The sequence below is a fragment of the Trachymyrmex septentrionalis genome, unplaced genomic scaffold, assembly GCF_001594115.1.
Source record: "Trachymyrmex septentrionalis isolate Tsep2-gDNA-1 unplaced genomic scaffold, Tsep1.0 scaffold202, whole genome shotgun sequence".
NCBI classification, from domain to species: domain Eukaryota; kingdom Metazoa; phylum Arthropoda; class Insecta; order Hymenoptera; family Formicidae; genus Trachymyrmex; species Trachymyrmex septentrionalis.
Window position 1 is genome coordinate 494935 of NW_017305203.1, and position 17160 is coordinate 512094.

Below are 17160 nucleotides of genomic sequence, written 5' to 3' on the forward strand. Positions count from 1 at the left end.
TACAAAATAACATAAGCTGCATAAACATATTATAAGACCGCTGGGCCAATAAACATCTTATTCAAATCAATATGGCATCTTTTGTCGGATGATCATTGGTCTAGCGGTTTTGTGTTATGCTTTATGGCCTTTATGACTTTCTACCGAGGGTTTAATCCGGATCAGAATGTAAGAACCAAGCAACTACAGTCCAGCATTTCCCTGTTACGGTTGAACGATCGATTAAACTCTTGATAGAAACTACGACGATTTTGTAAGAGAAATGCAATTGGATAATTTTCTTTGTGCATATGTTTATGCGGCTATGCAAGTTGTGTGGCTATACCCTAAAGCGAGGAGCACCGACTCTTGCATAGCGCATAACACATAATGCATAAGAAAATGAGCCAATCAAAGTCCTTTATTTTCTTCCTTTCCATAAAATAAAGAACTCTGATTGGTTGATTTTCTTATTCTTCATGTTTTATGCGTTATGCAAGAATCTGTGCTCCTCGCTTAAGGGTATATCTACATACATTTTATGTATTATATGTCTTTATAGGAAAAATGCAATTGGATAATTTTCTTTATGCAAACGCGCGCGTTTATGCGGCTATGCAAGTTGTGTGGATATACCCTAAATCCCCAGAGTTGTCGATTGTTTTATGCTTTGCAAAAAGAAAACAATCTTTAATGAGTGATTCTTCCTTTGTTATAGGATTTTATTATACATTGGTCTTCTTTTATTTATTTGAAAATATGGGAAAATATTGGGCGGAAGTATAAAGAAAGTTGGGAAAAAGAGAAGAAATTAAAAAGTAAATTTTAATATAACTCTTTATTTGTTTTTTATGGATAATCCCCTTATTTTTTTCGCATATCTATGGAAAAATAAACAAGAGTGTCTAACTTTCTTTTCTTAAACATCAAGGATGACTCGGTAAAAGCCCAAAATTTAAAATAATTTTTAATAATTTTGTTTTTTTATTATGATTTTTTTTTATTTATAAGGAAATATACGTACAAAATAAAATTTGCATTTTATTTTATTTCCTTACATTATTTTTAAAAAAGGGCGCATTTATCATATTTTGTGACTTGAGCGCGCTCTGTATGCGATTTTACATATTATAATCTGGCAACCCTGACAGTCACTTTGTCCACTTTGTCTTGGCACGATTTTGCACGTTCTCTTGCGGCACGCTGGAATTTTAGCCACCGAATTACTGAGCCAATTTGATATCTGGACGTGGCTCGAGGTATAATTTAAATTTAACAGATTACTTTATGTCAAATCGATTCTCCCTTGATTCAATTGTTAGCTAATCTGACTAATATTACGAAAAATATAAGTCCGTAAATGCATACAAATCCACCGATCAATACTGCACATGAAGTAATATATTGCGCATATATATCTCATCGAAATTTCGAGAAAAGCGATCTGTTGAGTCTAATAATATCTTCAATTTACTGTTTTAATTAAGAGTGATACATACACATATATAGTGAAAATATCTAATTCGACGGTTTTTCAAAATCGATAGCGATTTGGTAATCTGAATATGGTGATGAATGGAGAATAGAAATTTAAACTTTTTTTTTATATAACAGTTTCAGATTTTATAATATTATTCAAGAGAATGAAGCACTTGATTTTAGTTTTTCATTGCATCTACTAATATATATACATGTGTATATATTTAACCTTTAAATAGATAGGTGGAGTAATTAGAGCACTCCAGATTTTATTTTTAGTTATATTTTTGATAGTATAAATTTAGATTAGAGTTAAATTTACATTATTATTATCTTTATGAGATAGAGAAATGTAAAAATAATGAATAACTTAATGATTTGTGGACAATATTTTTTTATTTTCCTTTTTTAGAATAAGGATTTTTAAAATAACTATATAAGAGAGGTGTTTTGGCCACCTTCTTAAAAGGTTAAATATTCTAGAATTCAACATTTTATGATGATTATTTAACTATATAATTTTTATCTATTTAATTTATAACATATACATTCTCTCTCTCTCTCTCTCTCTCTCTCTCTCTCTCTCTCTCTCACTCATGTATACATTATTTCATCTTAATTCAATCTTGGAAAGAGCTGTTTTACAAAGTTACAGTATTTATGAAATATTTAATCTTTGCGTCAGTGTAAAGGATATAAGTATTTGCTTACAAGACAAATTGTGGAAAATTGTAAAAACAAATATAATCAAAGATTTTTATCCATTGAGTCATTCAGAGCATTTTTTGCAAGCTAAATATTAATTAAATGTTTTAACAAAATTAATTGAATATGTCTGAATTTTTAATGGAATAAATGATTTATTTATTCTTAATGACTTGTTGCTCCATTATTATTTTATCATGCATTTACATGCTTGCATGGACTTAGTTGATATTTAGATTCTTCATTACAGGAAGATTTATGCATCAGAATGTCAACGTTTGTTGGGCTTATCAAAGAAATACCAGGCATCTCGGTGGATCGTTTTGATCGAGAAAACATAAATTCCTCTGTGTATTTCCTTAGCCATTGTCATATTGATCATATGTGTGGCTTGGGCACTACGTTTTTTGATCACTTGAAACAGTATAATAAGTATCTTTATTGTAGTCGTATTACTAAAGTTTTCTTAGAAGATAAGTATTATGAAAACCTGCGTAATGTAGAAACTTATGTAAAAGATATCGAAGTCGATAAAAAAGTTTGTATTGAATATAGAAGTAATTATAACAGCGAAGAGACTGATATTCTTTTTGTAACGTTTATTTCTGCTGGACATTGTCCTGGTTCGGTGATGTTTGCTTTTGAGAAAATGGATAAATTAATATTATATACTGGAGATTTTAGAATCAATCCAAAAGATTATCATAAAATAAAATCACTGAATTATTGCGATGATTTTCCCAAAAAATTTGATAATGTGTATTTAGATACAACATTTTTAAGTCATGATTTCATTCATCTCCCAACAAGAATAGAAAGTATAAATGTAATGTGTAAAGTTGTGAAAAAATGGCTAGATGAAAGCCCAAGGAAAGTCGTTATTCTGGAATGTTCTGCTTTATATGGCTCTGAGTTTCTCTACATGGAGCTGTCGAAATCTTTGAAAACACTCATTCATGTTAAGGAATATGTATACAACAGTTATATTCGTATCCCAGAGTTGGCATGTCATGTTACAAATAATCCACTGGATGCACGTATACATGCATGTATGAGTAAAAATGCATGTAGATATCGCTCAGGTTTAAAATGTCGTACCAATGTCCTTCAGCAGGACATATTAACTATTGTGCCATCAGTACTAAAGTGGAAGGGACGTGATACGAGTGTAGTTGGAGAATGGGATAAGTTTAATGAGAAGACGTTTAATGTATGTTACTCCACGCATGCTTCTTTTGATGAACTTAAGAAATTTATACAATATTTTAAACCAAAAAAGATATATCCGTGTGTATGTCCAGAAAACGAACAAGCTACAATAAATCGGTTGCTAGATGAAATTAGAAGATAAAATAAGGGCAATGTACTTTTACATTATAAAAAAAAAGATATGTTCTTAAGTACAAAGTTATAAATAACGGACTAATATCCTAATAATAATGACGATTCTTAAAATTAAGAATTAAAAAGAAAATTAATAGATAATTTTTAATGGTAATTTAATTAACACTTGAACTGCAGGTTTAAATTAACTCAATTACGATTCAAAGTAAATCTAGTTTTTTACAAGGAAGGATTGTCACCATAAAAATAAAATTACTTGTAATTAATTATAATTATGAAAAGTCACAAAAATCTAAAGCTCCACGTGCAAATTTAAATAAACAGAAACACTATCAGATGAGTCAAAAGTGACATAGCCGTGATTTAGTATTAATGATTACATTAGTCTTATAATTACGTATTATTATATGATATATATTATTGTTATGTTTGAGATAAAAAATTGTACTTTTATATAATAAAATATAATGAATGTTATAATTCATGATATCCTTATTCTTAACTGATTCTTGTACGCAATAAAGCTATGATCAGAGACTAGAAATTGAAATTAGATTAGGATTTACTCAATCAAAAGAAAGTCAATTTCAAGTTTAGTGAACTTTGTTTAAATTGGTTAAATTTTAATTCAATCTTAATCTCAATTTTTAGTCACGGTTCAAAGAAAAACCGTATTTATGCATGTAGAATCTTTTTTTATCCTACTTCTCTTGTCTTGTTTGCAGAAATTCATAGCATTTTTGCTTCATTCAGAGTAAAATACCGAAAAGATGACAACCGCTACAATAGCAACCGCTGCACTAGCTAAAGAAAAGGTATGGTTTGATAAGCCATCCTACGACAAAGCAGAACGGCAGTATTTTGAGAAAATGGCCAAGGTAAGGAATTATTGTTGCTGCGATCATCCACTGCTCAATAAATAAAGAGAGTTGTCGGCAGGGAAATGGGATAGAATAAAAATGTTTAAACATATAGATCATTGGGTAAATCGTTTGTCTTTAATAATCATGAATTTTAAGTAACACCAAGATTTTTTTAAAATCCATATCCTTTGAGAAAGTATAATATATTCATAATTTACCAAGTGAATTTACTAGTCCTAATCATAGCATCCATAGCTAGTGCCGCCTAGTATCATTCTCCTATGTTTGTGTATGCATCATGTTTGTGTTACTGTATAACTTACTAACATTTCTAACACACAAATACGCGGGAATATCTGGTGATAACAAAATTAGCTTTGCTCTCTTTCTCTCTTCATACTTCACACAAGGTATCTATAACATTTTTGTACAATGAGAAATGTAAAATTCTTTCTCAGTGTAATCTCAAGTTTTTTTCTACATTTTTAAGGTGAACTGATAAAATAGTATTGTAATCTTTTGATATTGTAAGTCACATTTTTTTCATATCTTTTGGTGTAAAATTCAAGCATTATACAAGTCTAATGTTTATATGCCAACATATTTAAACACTTTACATGATTACATAAACGTGTTTAATTATATTACATGTTAAGTAGCAGTTATACGTATCGATTGCACAAAAGAAACGATTTTGTTTTTGCTTCTTGTGTTATTTGGAAAACGTTGACCTATACTTGCATAGCTTGGAACATGTTTCAAGGTGGTGTCTCGTAAGATTGCGGGAGGCTGCACGCTTAAGTCTGACAATTCTATAACTGACAAGTGCCAAGATCTAATCAATACTAATACATTGAAATCTAAGGCTGAAAAATCTAAAGACAACAAGTTAGCTCATGAGTCGAATGAAACGAATATGAAACGTTCTAAATACCAAGGAAAGAATGCAAAAGCCATCAATAAAGATACTGTGGATGTGTGTAACATGCAGAATAAAGAAAACGCAAAAACATGTGAAAAATTTGATTGCATGAGGGATAACGCGAAGGAGAAGGAGAATGCTTCTCCGAGCGAGAAATCTAAAAAATATAATGCGAAAGAAGCTAAAGAGAAAAGGAACAAGGAAGATACGAGAAATAAAAATAGGGGAAATGGAGGAATCGATCTCAGGGAAAATAAAGAAACTGCAGTGCCATTTGCAAGGAATAAAGAACAATTGCCCGACCAGGTACATGCTCTAATGCAATCTGTGGGTTACTGTTCAGTGTATCTCGATACGACATAGACAAATTGTATTTTCAGTTGACTTTATGTTAATTTTATTTCATATTATATTGTCATATAGAAAAACGCGTCTATTACATTTTGCAATTAAAAGAATGGCCGTTTCTTTATCCGATTTTCATTTTGCACTGAGGAGTTTACTGTAACATTCGTACCATTTCGTCGTTCTGTTTGCTACAAATGCATGGCATATGCATGTATCGTCATTAATGATTTAATTATACATTTATAATTGTGACAAAAAGGATTTATTATATTCGCGAAAGGTTTAAAATCTATACATCAGCCTGATTTCATTCACTCCTGGATATCGGCCTCTTCCAACCTTTTTCCATTATACATGGTCTTTGGAAGGAAGGAATTTGACAATAAAATGTCACACTTGCCATATGTGTTGGCGAGTATACATATATCCATTGATATATGGGACCTACAGTTTAACGCCGGATCCAATTGGTGGTTTAAAATCTACATATTTTGATTTAATAATGAAAAGTAATCACAAAGAATAATTCTAATACTTTTGTTGATAAATTTAAATTGATAGATTTAAATTTTTTATTTAAAAACACTTCTCATATTATTAACTTCGAAACAACTTACTTAATAGTATTTATGTCATAACTATTATCATTAAAATGTGTGTAGGATGATACTTTGGAAAAATTGTCTGCTTTCTTTTTTGTGTAGACAATTTTTTTTATATTTGTGTACGTTAGTGAATTTTTAATTGCATGCTTATTTAGTTAATAATTCAACATGTTTTCCGCATTTCTTCCTTTGCAAAAATATGTGCTATATATAATAAAAACGTACTTTAATGATTTGTAAATACTGTTTATTTCTGTAGTATATATTGTACTGCCGCATTTTTATATTAAAAAATATAGTATTATTTCATTTCTTAATACTTCTGCTATAATACGCGCAATGTCTATCTCCACATGTATGCTAGCTTAATAAATATCCAAAAATGTATTTTCAATATCAGTTTTAAAATATTATATTTTTATATTTTCTTAAAAGTAAATATGTGTATGTATATAAATATATATGTCTTTTTTTTATAACATTAATTAATAACATTTAATTAACACTTTTATCAAAGAGTAATGCTTACTTATGTCAATACTCTTAAAGATTGCATTATTTTATTTTTTATTATAAAGGAAAAAGGAATCTTTAAAGAAATATTTTAATATTTTATTTAAATATTTACATGCATCTCTGTGTATATTAGGATCTTTAATTAATATTTTGTTTTGTTAATATTATTATTATAAACTTTAGTGGAGATATGGCATGTAGTTTCGAATAATCAATCTGGGTGTGAGCTTACTTTTAATCTCGGTGGATACAGGCTCAACAGTCCACTTGCCCAATGCCTCCTGTTGGAAGTTTGGCCAATGAGGTTGCGAAGGCTCGGCAGCATATTAAACAGTCTTTACAGTGTGTGAGTACTGCACTCTCTTCGCTCACTCTTTATACAACGTAATTTTCCACAATCCGCTTACTAATTTAACATCTTCATATTATTTAAATCTGTTCTCACATCCCCTTTCATCGCTTCTTAGGTATTTTGAAATATAAAACTAATGTTGCGAATGAAAAATAAAATGAAAAGGATTTTACGTTTGTAAATTAACTATTACTTATTATGTTTTGTTTTCACGTGAAAATATTTATTGTATGTTGCTATATATTAATGTAATAACAATAAATGATTGAGATTAGTTTACTAAAACAGTAATACATTAATTATAAAAACATTATACTTTATTGAATGTTAAAATATCTATGAATAAGACTGCATACAATCAAATTTTTATTTTTTATTTGATCTCACTAATTCTATTACAGTAGGAAATATAATTTTTATAGTATCAAATCATATTTTTTTCATCATATATTTTTATCACATATTTTGCAGATGGATGATATTGCAGCACTTGCTCATACCGCAAATCAAGATATTACTCCTCGTATTGTCAAACTTGAAAAAGAAAATCAGGATCTGCGAAATAGTACGTATATTATGACTATTACAGTATTATGATATATGCAAGTATTAGTTTTTTGTTTCAAGAAGTTCTCTATAATAACCATCAGCAATTAATAATAAAAAGTAATGTGATATTATATTGTTAAGTATATAATTTACTTTTATTACAATTATTATTTCTTTTTTATTTATAATTCTAGTAAATATTTTTATGAAATGTTGGGAATAGCCCAGGCAGCGCGGACGCATTAAGATTGAGAAGAAAAAATGACAATTAAAATTGTGTGAGATCAGAAATCATTTTTATTCTCATAAATCTCTTAAAGGACGTAACTTTGAAATAAAATTTAAAAAAAATTAAAAACTTGAACATTAATATGTCGTTTTAGTTAAAATATAAAAAAAGAGAAACCATCCACTTTGCCGACTCCCATGGGCAAGCGAATTTTCATTATAATCATATACCGAGTAAAGAGGATGGATCATCCGCTTTGCTCCCACCCGTTTTGCCCAAAGGACCTACCTGGCGCGAATTTGGAAAGATTAGAATAAATTAAAGCATTAAGTAAAAAATTTTAACCTTGAATACATGTTTAAAGAGTTCACAGAATTCTTATAAAAAAATCATTCACACAATTGTTAAGGAACAATTACAGATAATTAAGCTATGTACCTAAGGAAAAATCGCAAGAAAACACTCAATTTTCTAAATGTCTCTATTTAGAGACTCATAGCGCAATCTCAAATAGATAAGCAAAAATAAAAGATATTCGCTTTAGGCGTCCATTTTGCCCGGTCTTCTCCTACATATGTAGTATGTACAGCCGGTCACAGAAAGGTTGCAATACTTTTTTTTTTATGGGTTTCGGAATGTAGCTTGCTTATCGATCGATTGGTTCTTATTCATGGATCCACAAATAAGAACTAATCGCTCGGTGAATAGGCTGCATTCCGAAACCCACCGAAAAAAAAGTATTACAACCTTTTTGCACACACACACACACACACACACACCCGCGCGCACGCGCCAGCAAATAAAATTAATTATCATCATAATTTCTTTTATTACGTAAATTATATAATTATATACTGCACCTAAAATAATTTTAGCATGAATTAATATAATATCTGAATCTTAATTATTGTTACATACTTTTTTAATTATCACTTTAAAGCATTATCTAAATATAAAAATATATGCAAAGATAATATGAGGTAAGACAATGTAAAAAAATTGTCAAACTGCAATGATTTTCTTCTCATTGTACCGCTAGACAATCTTAATGATGCTGGCAAGTACAATTAAAAGAATATGTATGATTTGAAAATCTTTCTGAATAGTCATTCAGGACCTGAAGAGTACTGTTGAAAAGTTGACGCATCAAGTGAAAATTGTTGGAACTTTGGAACATCGTGTGGAGAGCCTCGAAGCACGTATACCTTACATAGCAATTTGTCCTGCGAAACCCGAGGAACCAGAACAAGAGCAGAAGCAGAACAAAAAAAAAGATGACAATGAAGATATTGATCTATTTGATTCTGATTCAGAGGCAAGTGAGCAAAGACTGTAGAAATGATATTAATTGGTCTCTTTGTATAAGACGAATATTTAAGTTTAATTTCATATGACACAAAAATAACTAAACATAACACACTGATATTCCTAAATTAATACAAATATTACGATATGCAATTTTATATTTATGTAAAATTATATGATATTTATTATTTGGCATACACCAGATATTCCCATAGTACTGATTCATCCAATATTAGCACTTTTTTCACATTCATATAAATTCAATATGTAATAATGTCTCTTTCGCGAATTATAAAATCTGTCTGTTTTCATCCTATGATGAAAATTCTTACTGTATTTGATTCGATAGGGAGACGATTTAGAGGCTGCCAAGATTAGGGAAGAACGAATTGCTGCATATACTGCTAAGAAGTCTAAAAGTATGTAACGGAGTTCAGAGTTATCCAAATTATGTTATCATTAATTGATTTGTATCTTTTAGAACCAGCCTTAATAGCCAAATCAAATATCGTCCTGGATGTCAAACCATGGGACGATGAAACAAACATGCAAAACATGGAAAAAGAAGTGCGGAAGATCGAGATTGATGGTCTCCTTTGGGGTGCTTGTAAGTGTTTATATCTTTCGGTTTTTAATATCGTATACGAGCTTTACTAAGATTTATCCTTCTTTCGTAGCTAAACTCATGCCGCTCGCCTTTGGAATTCACAAACTACAAATTTCGTGCGTAGTAGAAGACGACAAAGTGTCAGTAGATTGGTTAATGGAAAAGATTCAAAATATCGAAGAATATGTACAAAGCGTTGATATTGCGGCTTTCAATAAGGTGTAAAGAAACTAGAGCCAAACTACAAAAAATGTGTAGTCAAAAATAAGCATCGGTCTATGTGCCATTTCTGCATTCCATTAACAGTATCTATAATCGAAAACTGTTTACATGTACATTTTATCGTATTATTAAGTCAAAAGACAAAGATAAAATTGTTCGATGTTATTACAGTCTGTCTAAAATCTTGAAAAATATAAAAAGCAAATTTAACAATTCAAATTTAGTAGATTTAGATAAATTACAAATATTTATTGCTAATCTTTATGATGTTGTAATTAGAGTTCTCTATCTTTTATTTATATATATATTTTTTTATTAATTACAAAAAATTGTTTCCATTAAAAGAAGTTACCTTTTATTACTTTATGTTCTCATATTACCTTAAATAAAAACATTTATGGCCAATGCAATACATGTATTTAGTGATTTCTGATTTATAAGAAACAATACCTACTATTCCTAGATGCATTCATCCACAGTTACGAATTTAATATTAGCATAACTGAATCATATACATATAATATATGTATATCTAAAATTTTTTAAATAAAGCAGCATCATGTTTACCCATATCCTGACGTTCTCTTTTAAAAATTCAGCACGAACGTTTTGTCCACATATTTTACTTTTATTAACGCTTGTGCGATATATCATTTTATTAGAATATGACATTATGCAATGATATCTCAATTTAGTCTTTATTAATAATGAAAGAGAATCAGTATGGATAAACACACGATCATAAATAAACATGATGTTGTTTTATTTAAAAAATGTTCCTCCATTCTACTACATGCCACACCACTGTGAAACCTACAGTGTTACTACGTTAATAGAAAAAAATTCATTATAATTTTTTATCCAAATAAATCTTGATTTTATGTCATATTGAAACAATTTTTATCATAGTAATTAAACAATTAATAATAATAATAATATATTAATTAGTGTTATGTTATTAAAAATAGACTGATTCTTTATAAAAAAAAATAGATTGAATCCTTTTATTAAAAATAAAAGAAGGCAGTTTTCATTATAAATTGTTAAAAAAGGACAAAATTTTCTATGTTATATCTCTTAACTTTTATCTGAATTTTTTCCAATCTTAGTATTTTTCAAAAATATTTGTCTAATTCATTGATTTATTTTTGCACATTTTAATTGTCCTATTAATATATATTTTTAATTATTTTAGAATTCTTTTAATGATATGTAAAGGTAAATTTTAAAGAAAAAAGTGACAAAATTTTGCAAAAAAAAAATATATATATATATATATATACAGGATGTCCCATTTTAATCACCTCAAGTATCTTAAACAGTGCATTTTAAGGAAAAATGTTTTAGACAAAAGTTTTGAGACTTTGAGGGGGACATAAGATGGTGCCATTGCAAGTTATATTATCACCAATATTAGCATTACTTAAGGTGTCCGGTCGACAGCTAAAATCTCTTGAATGTTGTTTAGGATCATAACCTAGATAACATTTATTAAGATTATTGTTATGATTAAGGTTATTGCAGATTGTTCCTCTTATTTTCATTTTTGCACTAAAAATTTATTTCTACATAAAAATGCAAGCCTTATAACTCGAAAAGTACCTAATGAAAATGAATTTAATTATAGTGTTTTATAGGAAAGCTCTCGGGGTAAGCTACAAGAATATGTAATGAAACATGGGTGAGTTCTGTTAAAAAAATTCAAAGTGACCCGACCTTGCCCTGATCTTGACGATGCCACCCAAAATCAAACCAATGGCACCATCTTATGTCCCCCTCAAAATCTCAAAACTTTTGCCTGAAATATTTTTTCTTAAAACGCACTGTTAAAAGATATTTGAGGTGATCGATTAAAGTGGGACACTCTATATGTGCGTGCATGCGTGTGTTTGATTTATTTATTGTTCAATAAAACTGTCTATGTCAATTTTAGTTTTCTTTTTTCTGCTGTATGAGATATTGCGTAATCATTCGCAGAAAAGATTCTCATTTGCCTTGTTTATAAAAGATGACGAAATTATTAGAATAAGGTATCTTGAGCCGAATAAGGTCTACCTAATTTATTTTATTTTTAAAGAAATTCTATTTATAGGAATATTAAAATAAACTGAGTGAGAATTAAATCTTTATTTTATACACTCACAAAAATAAAATATATTTGTTAATATAGAATATTTATAAATGAACGAAAAAAACTTTTAAATTTTGACATTGGGCCTTACATGCATATGAATATAATAAGGTCCAAATAAAAAATAAATAAAAAATAACAAAGATAATAAACATTATCTTTTTAAATTAGTTTTAAAATGATTATTAATCATAAAAAGAAAATTCCTTAGGACTTATTCTACTCTCAAATATTACAATTATCGTTTATTTCTGTAATTAACTCTTTATTAATCTTTGGCAATTTCTAGCAATTTGAATGCAATTGAGCTTCTTAAAAGAAGCAGCATTAAAATTTGTATGGCGTAAGCCTCACACAAATAATAATAGCCATAATAATAATTACGTACATTAATGGGTCTTATTTAATGAGTACGTTACTTAAAAACAATACTTATACTTATTTCAAAAAATAGATTTATTTGTTATTTTCCATAGCTAGGAAATGAATATGTAATATTATAATGTGTATTATAATGAACTATGAAACTAATGTGTACTAGTACACTTTGCAACAAGTTTGCAAAAAAATGGCTCAAATTAATACAATTTGTTATGTTAAACAAACGTGTTGCTACCGATTCCAATTCTTTAAGTACTACAGATGCTATAAGTATTTCTGGATTCATATTAACTCCATAATATATAATAAATTTTTCTTTATGCTATAAGCAATAAAAATAATAATAGTAATAAAGCTTTTTCAACATTTTTGTTACATTCTGTATAGGTATCTGTGTTTCCATTTCTCTTTGCGGATAAATTCATAAATCCTGCTTTTAGAAGAAACAGTGGAGTAATATTTATGACGGATCATTGTAACTTGGACAGTTCGAAAAAATAGGTTCTTTTTTATTTTAATTTATTAAAGTATTTTTAAAAATTGATTAGTTTGAAAGTATGTTTAATTTAAAAGAAGGAAAAAGTGTTGTTTTTTTCTTCTGTCGTTGTGCAGGTTTATAATGCAAGCAATAATAGACTTCTAAAAAAAGAATTTAAAAAAAAATAAGAAACGAATTTGTTACTGCCTTAAATGTAATTTTCATAAATATGTATACTAAATAAAAGATGTGACATAATATTCACTGAGTGGAAATTGGTAAATTACAAGTAAACAATGAGAAATGATATATGAATATCGTACAAAAGTTCAACATTTCCAAAAATTTGACATATAATTTTCTCTATTTAATTTCCGTGATTTTGCTTGGACTGTAATGGATGGACTCCTCATCCTTGTCAATCTTCCGCAACCGCTGCAGTTCTACTTGCCGAGTCCTGAAAAATATCATAGCGGTATAGTCGCAATTATGTACAAAACTCATATTGGAATTGACAATGAACAGGATTCGATATTTTATTAAAACCTCCTCATTTTCCCGTTGTTGTTTTCGGCTTTTGAGAGCTCGATATCCGACGCAAATGATTACCAACAGAATGGGTATCAGGCAAGCCAGCACTATGCCGCTCGTAATGTCCGCTTGACGAGAATTATATTTCTGCTGACCTGCGATGTGCATAATAAAATACATCGTACATTACACTACATGAACGTATAAGAAAAAAATAAATAATTGTGAAAATTTTTAATGGAAACAATTTACATTTTGTGTTTGCATTCAAAAGGACACAGACAATGGTAGAATTTTATGATAAACTATAAAACAGAATTATGTACTGTTTTTCTAACATAGTACAATAAAAGAAATTTTTTATGTAGATGTGTGTGATAACTGATAAAATTTTATTTTTAAATGAAATACATGAAAATGATAAACGCAATCGGCATGTTATTATTTTCGTATGCTTAATTTAAATAATTTCTTTCTATTAGAAAAAGGAAAAGAGAGATATTATCTGAAAATATAATTTATTTAAGATTACTTAAGCCAGTTTATCGCAAAATCTCATAAATATTCTTCTACAAAGTACTAAAATTTATAAACTTATAATCGTAATCAATTCTAAATAGCATTATCGTTAAAAAAATTTGTCGTAATATATTAAATAAAATATTTAAATAAAAGAAGGAGAAAATAACGAAATATATTGTGACAAAAAGATATCAAAATTTCAGATAGAAATTTTCATTCTATTCGAATGTATTCATTCTATTCGCTGTTTTAATGTTGCATTATGTAATGTAAGTCATGCTTTTTTAGGTAGCTCAAACATTTTGTTCATGAAATGAATGTGCATGGAATAGAAATTTCCCGTCATTTTGTTTAATAATGTATAAAATTTTATTAAGCTTCTTTTACAATACTTGAATACAAATATTTGTTATTAAATTGTAACAAAGTACATAAATATCATTGCAATTGTATAAACCAATGATACAATTTAATAGTTGCTATCGAATTGCTCAGAATCACGGAATCTAATCTCCTGTGTTAACCATAATTAATAATCTTTATGCATGCACACCTAGAAGAGATAATTAGTATACAATATTTTGAATACAGATGGTACGGTATTTCTATTCCACTGTAAAAATAGTATAGATATGTAGTATTTACTACACATACATTTAATATTGCTATTATATCGATAATATTAATAGTATGTATTTGTTTTGTTTTTAATCATAACAGTGATCTAAAATTATAAAAAATACTGTAACTTTTAACAATTTAAAAAAGTTGTTAATAAAATTATTAGTAAAACATGATTTATGTAAAATAATTTAGATTATTATTTATAAGAAGGTTATTATTTAATTTGTATGATTTTATTACGATAAACATTCATCAGAATTGCATGTTTTACTCGTTGATCTTCCAGCCAAATATGAATGCTACTTCTCTGCGTAATGCTTTCTTAGTCAACTTGAAATCCGCCAAATTGTAATATTTATTCACCTACATTTGGACTTTTAAAAATAGTAAACTAAAAACCTTAGCACAATTTAATTTGTAAAAAGATTTAATCACACAATTTAATTTTAGGATACTATTATAATATTTCACATTCATTTCGCAGTTATTTCTGAGATAATTTTATTTAAAATATCTGTGCATGTATTTAACTTTGACCGTAACTGGCGTTTCTTCGTGTTTAGTTGCTTTGTAATTATATTACTATTTGTAAAATGTTTATAATAAGATGTTCTTTTTTGAAACCAAACCGAAGTGAAATCAACGATCGCCTCTATCTTCGGATTTTTAGGAAGTTGTAGAAATAAAACGTAATTAAGTTTTGCCCGATTTGAAAGGTCTAAAAAATACTCTGTTTCACACTTATGGTTTTTATTCCAGTGTCCGTTAATATTTATTAATTTGTTATGAAAGAATCTTTTTCCAAAACTTACGAATATGGACAATTATAGCAAGTAACTAAGATTGCATTAGTTATTTTGTAATTTTGAAATAGCCATGTTATTATTGCTTATTTTCTTGTACTTATATATATATATATATATATATATATATATTTCAGTCCGAGATACTTTTTCCAATGATTTCATATGCGGCAGAGAAAAATTTTGTATAAAAAAATATTCGAAATTAAAGCTTAAGTTACACAAAATTATTAATTTATATTTTCTAGAAATTAAAAAATATCGTAAATTTTATATTAATAATAGAAAAGTAGTGCTTGAAAATTATTCGTTATTTTCATTTAACACGCATTTCTTGTTAAAGTACATTATACTAATATTCTAGAATTTTTTAACTGTGTATGTACAAATAAATAATATTATATTAACAATTTAGAAAATTAAAAAATCCTGGAATCGAATAATTTTAACAACCAAAATTTGATTTGATCTATTCATAAGATGTACTTCATATTGATTTCACAGAATAATGTGTAAATTTGTTTTCCACTACTAAAATTGAAGAATAAATAAATCGATTACAAGAAATTTGTTAATTTTAATGTTTCAATTAGAATATAAATTAAAATAATAAATAAATATTTTTTAAGAATATACTATCTTTTTAATAAACTTATGTAGCGGATATGAATTTTACGTATATTATAAGCCTTTTATTACATATTGCTATCATATCTATAATATTGTATAATCGTACGTATTTGTTCTATGCTTAATCTTAAAAGCAATCTAATATAGAAAAATAAAAAATATTGAATGCATGTGTAGTTTGAAAATTTCTGTTTTCGGCAGAAAATTAGGATCATCAATTTCGGCAAATTATTTATTCTTATAAATCCAGCGTATTATGATTATCGTTACTGATAAAATCTATGACAACAGAATAGTACAATAATTCCGAATTTTGATTAGTATCTCAGTTTTTCAATAAGTATTAATCAAATATGCATTAATAAAATTTTGGTAGATAGTTTATCATGCATTTTACGTTTATTAAATCAAAATCGAAATACATTAAAGTCAATTCACATACAAAAAAAAATACATTTTTTTTTTGGAATATACAAACTTATAAACGTGATATAATTTTGTTTTTCATTTTATCTAACTATTAATAAACGTTAATAGTCGCTGACATTACATTCAAAGTATAAATAAACACATTATAATATCAAATAATATAATTTTTACAGGAATTTCTATAGAAATACTCATATAATTTCTATAGAAATTTAATCTATACATTCCCTGTTGTTTATTTATGCTCCGAATATGTATGAAAATAATCTTTTATTAATTAATTATGTAAGATGTAAGAGACAAAATTCTATAGGGTATACGATGTCATAATTGACAATATTTTATCCTAAAATGCTAATATGTAGAATAATACGTTTAATAAGTACAATTATTTTCAAAAATTAACGCACCAAGTTGTTTATAATTCTGAAGAACGAAAATAATAATTAATGCATAAATATAAAAAAGTGTCAATAAAATAGGAATATTAACAAAAAACGTATTCAAAGTATCTAAAAAAATTGTAATACTTCGGAAAGTGATTCAAGTCCGAAAAAGGAAAAAAGCTATATAAACATAAGTTCGGAAATAATTTATTTTTAAATT

General features: G+C 27.6%; 2 protein-coding genes across 3 annotated transcripts; both read left to right on the forward strand.

Moving 5' to 3' along the window:
* The first annotated feature begins 1121 nt into the window (after positions 1 to 1121).
* On the forward strand, positions 1122 to 10230 carry LOC108747916 (elongation factor 1-delta-like). 2 transcript variants are annotated; one of them, XM_018485821.1, is made up of 9 exons: positions 1122 to 1238; positions 4233 to 4385; positions 5134 to 5598; positions 7015 to 7107; positions 7585 to 7678; positions 8998 to 9206; positions 9546 to 9615; positions 9678 to 9803; positions 9874 to 10028. In XM_018485821.1, exons 2-9 carry the CDS (start codon positions 4278 to 4280, stop codon positions 10026 to 10028), a joined length of 1320 nt encoding a protein of 439 aa, XP_018341323.1. In that variant the 5' UTR covers positions 1122 to 1238; positions 4233 to 4277. The 2 variants fall into 2 exon arrangements, with proteins under 2 accessions (XP_018341323.1, XP_018341324.1); XM_018485822.1 differs by lacking the exon at positions 1122 to 1238 and having other exon boundaries at positions 4278 to 4385; positions 9874 to 10230.
* On the forward strand, positions 2304 to 3580 carry LOC108747917 (protein artemis). Its single transcript, XM_018485823.1, has one exon. The coding sequence runs from the start codon at positions 2432 to 2434 to the stop codon at positions 3512 to 3514; it is 1083 nt and encodes a 360-aa protein (XP_018341325.1). The 5' UTR covers positions 2304 to 2431; the 3' UTR covers positions 3515 to 3580.
* Positions 10231 to 17160: the final 6930 nt, after the last annotated feature.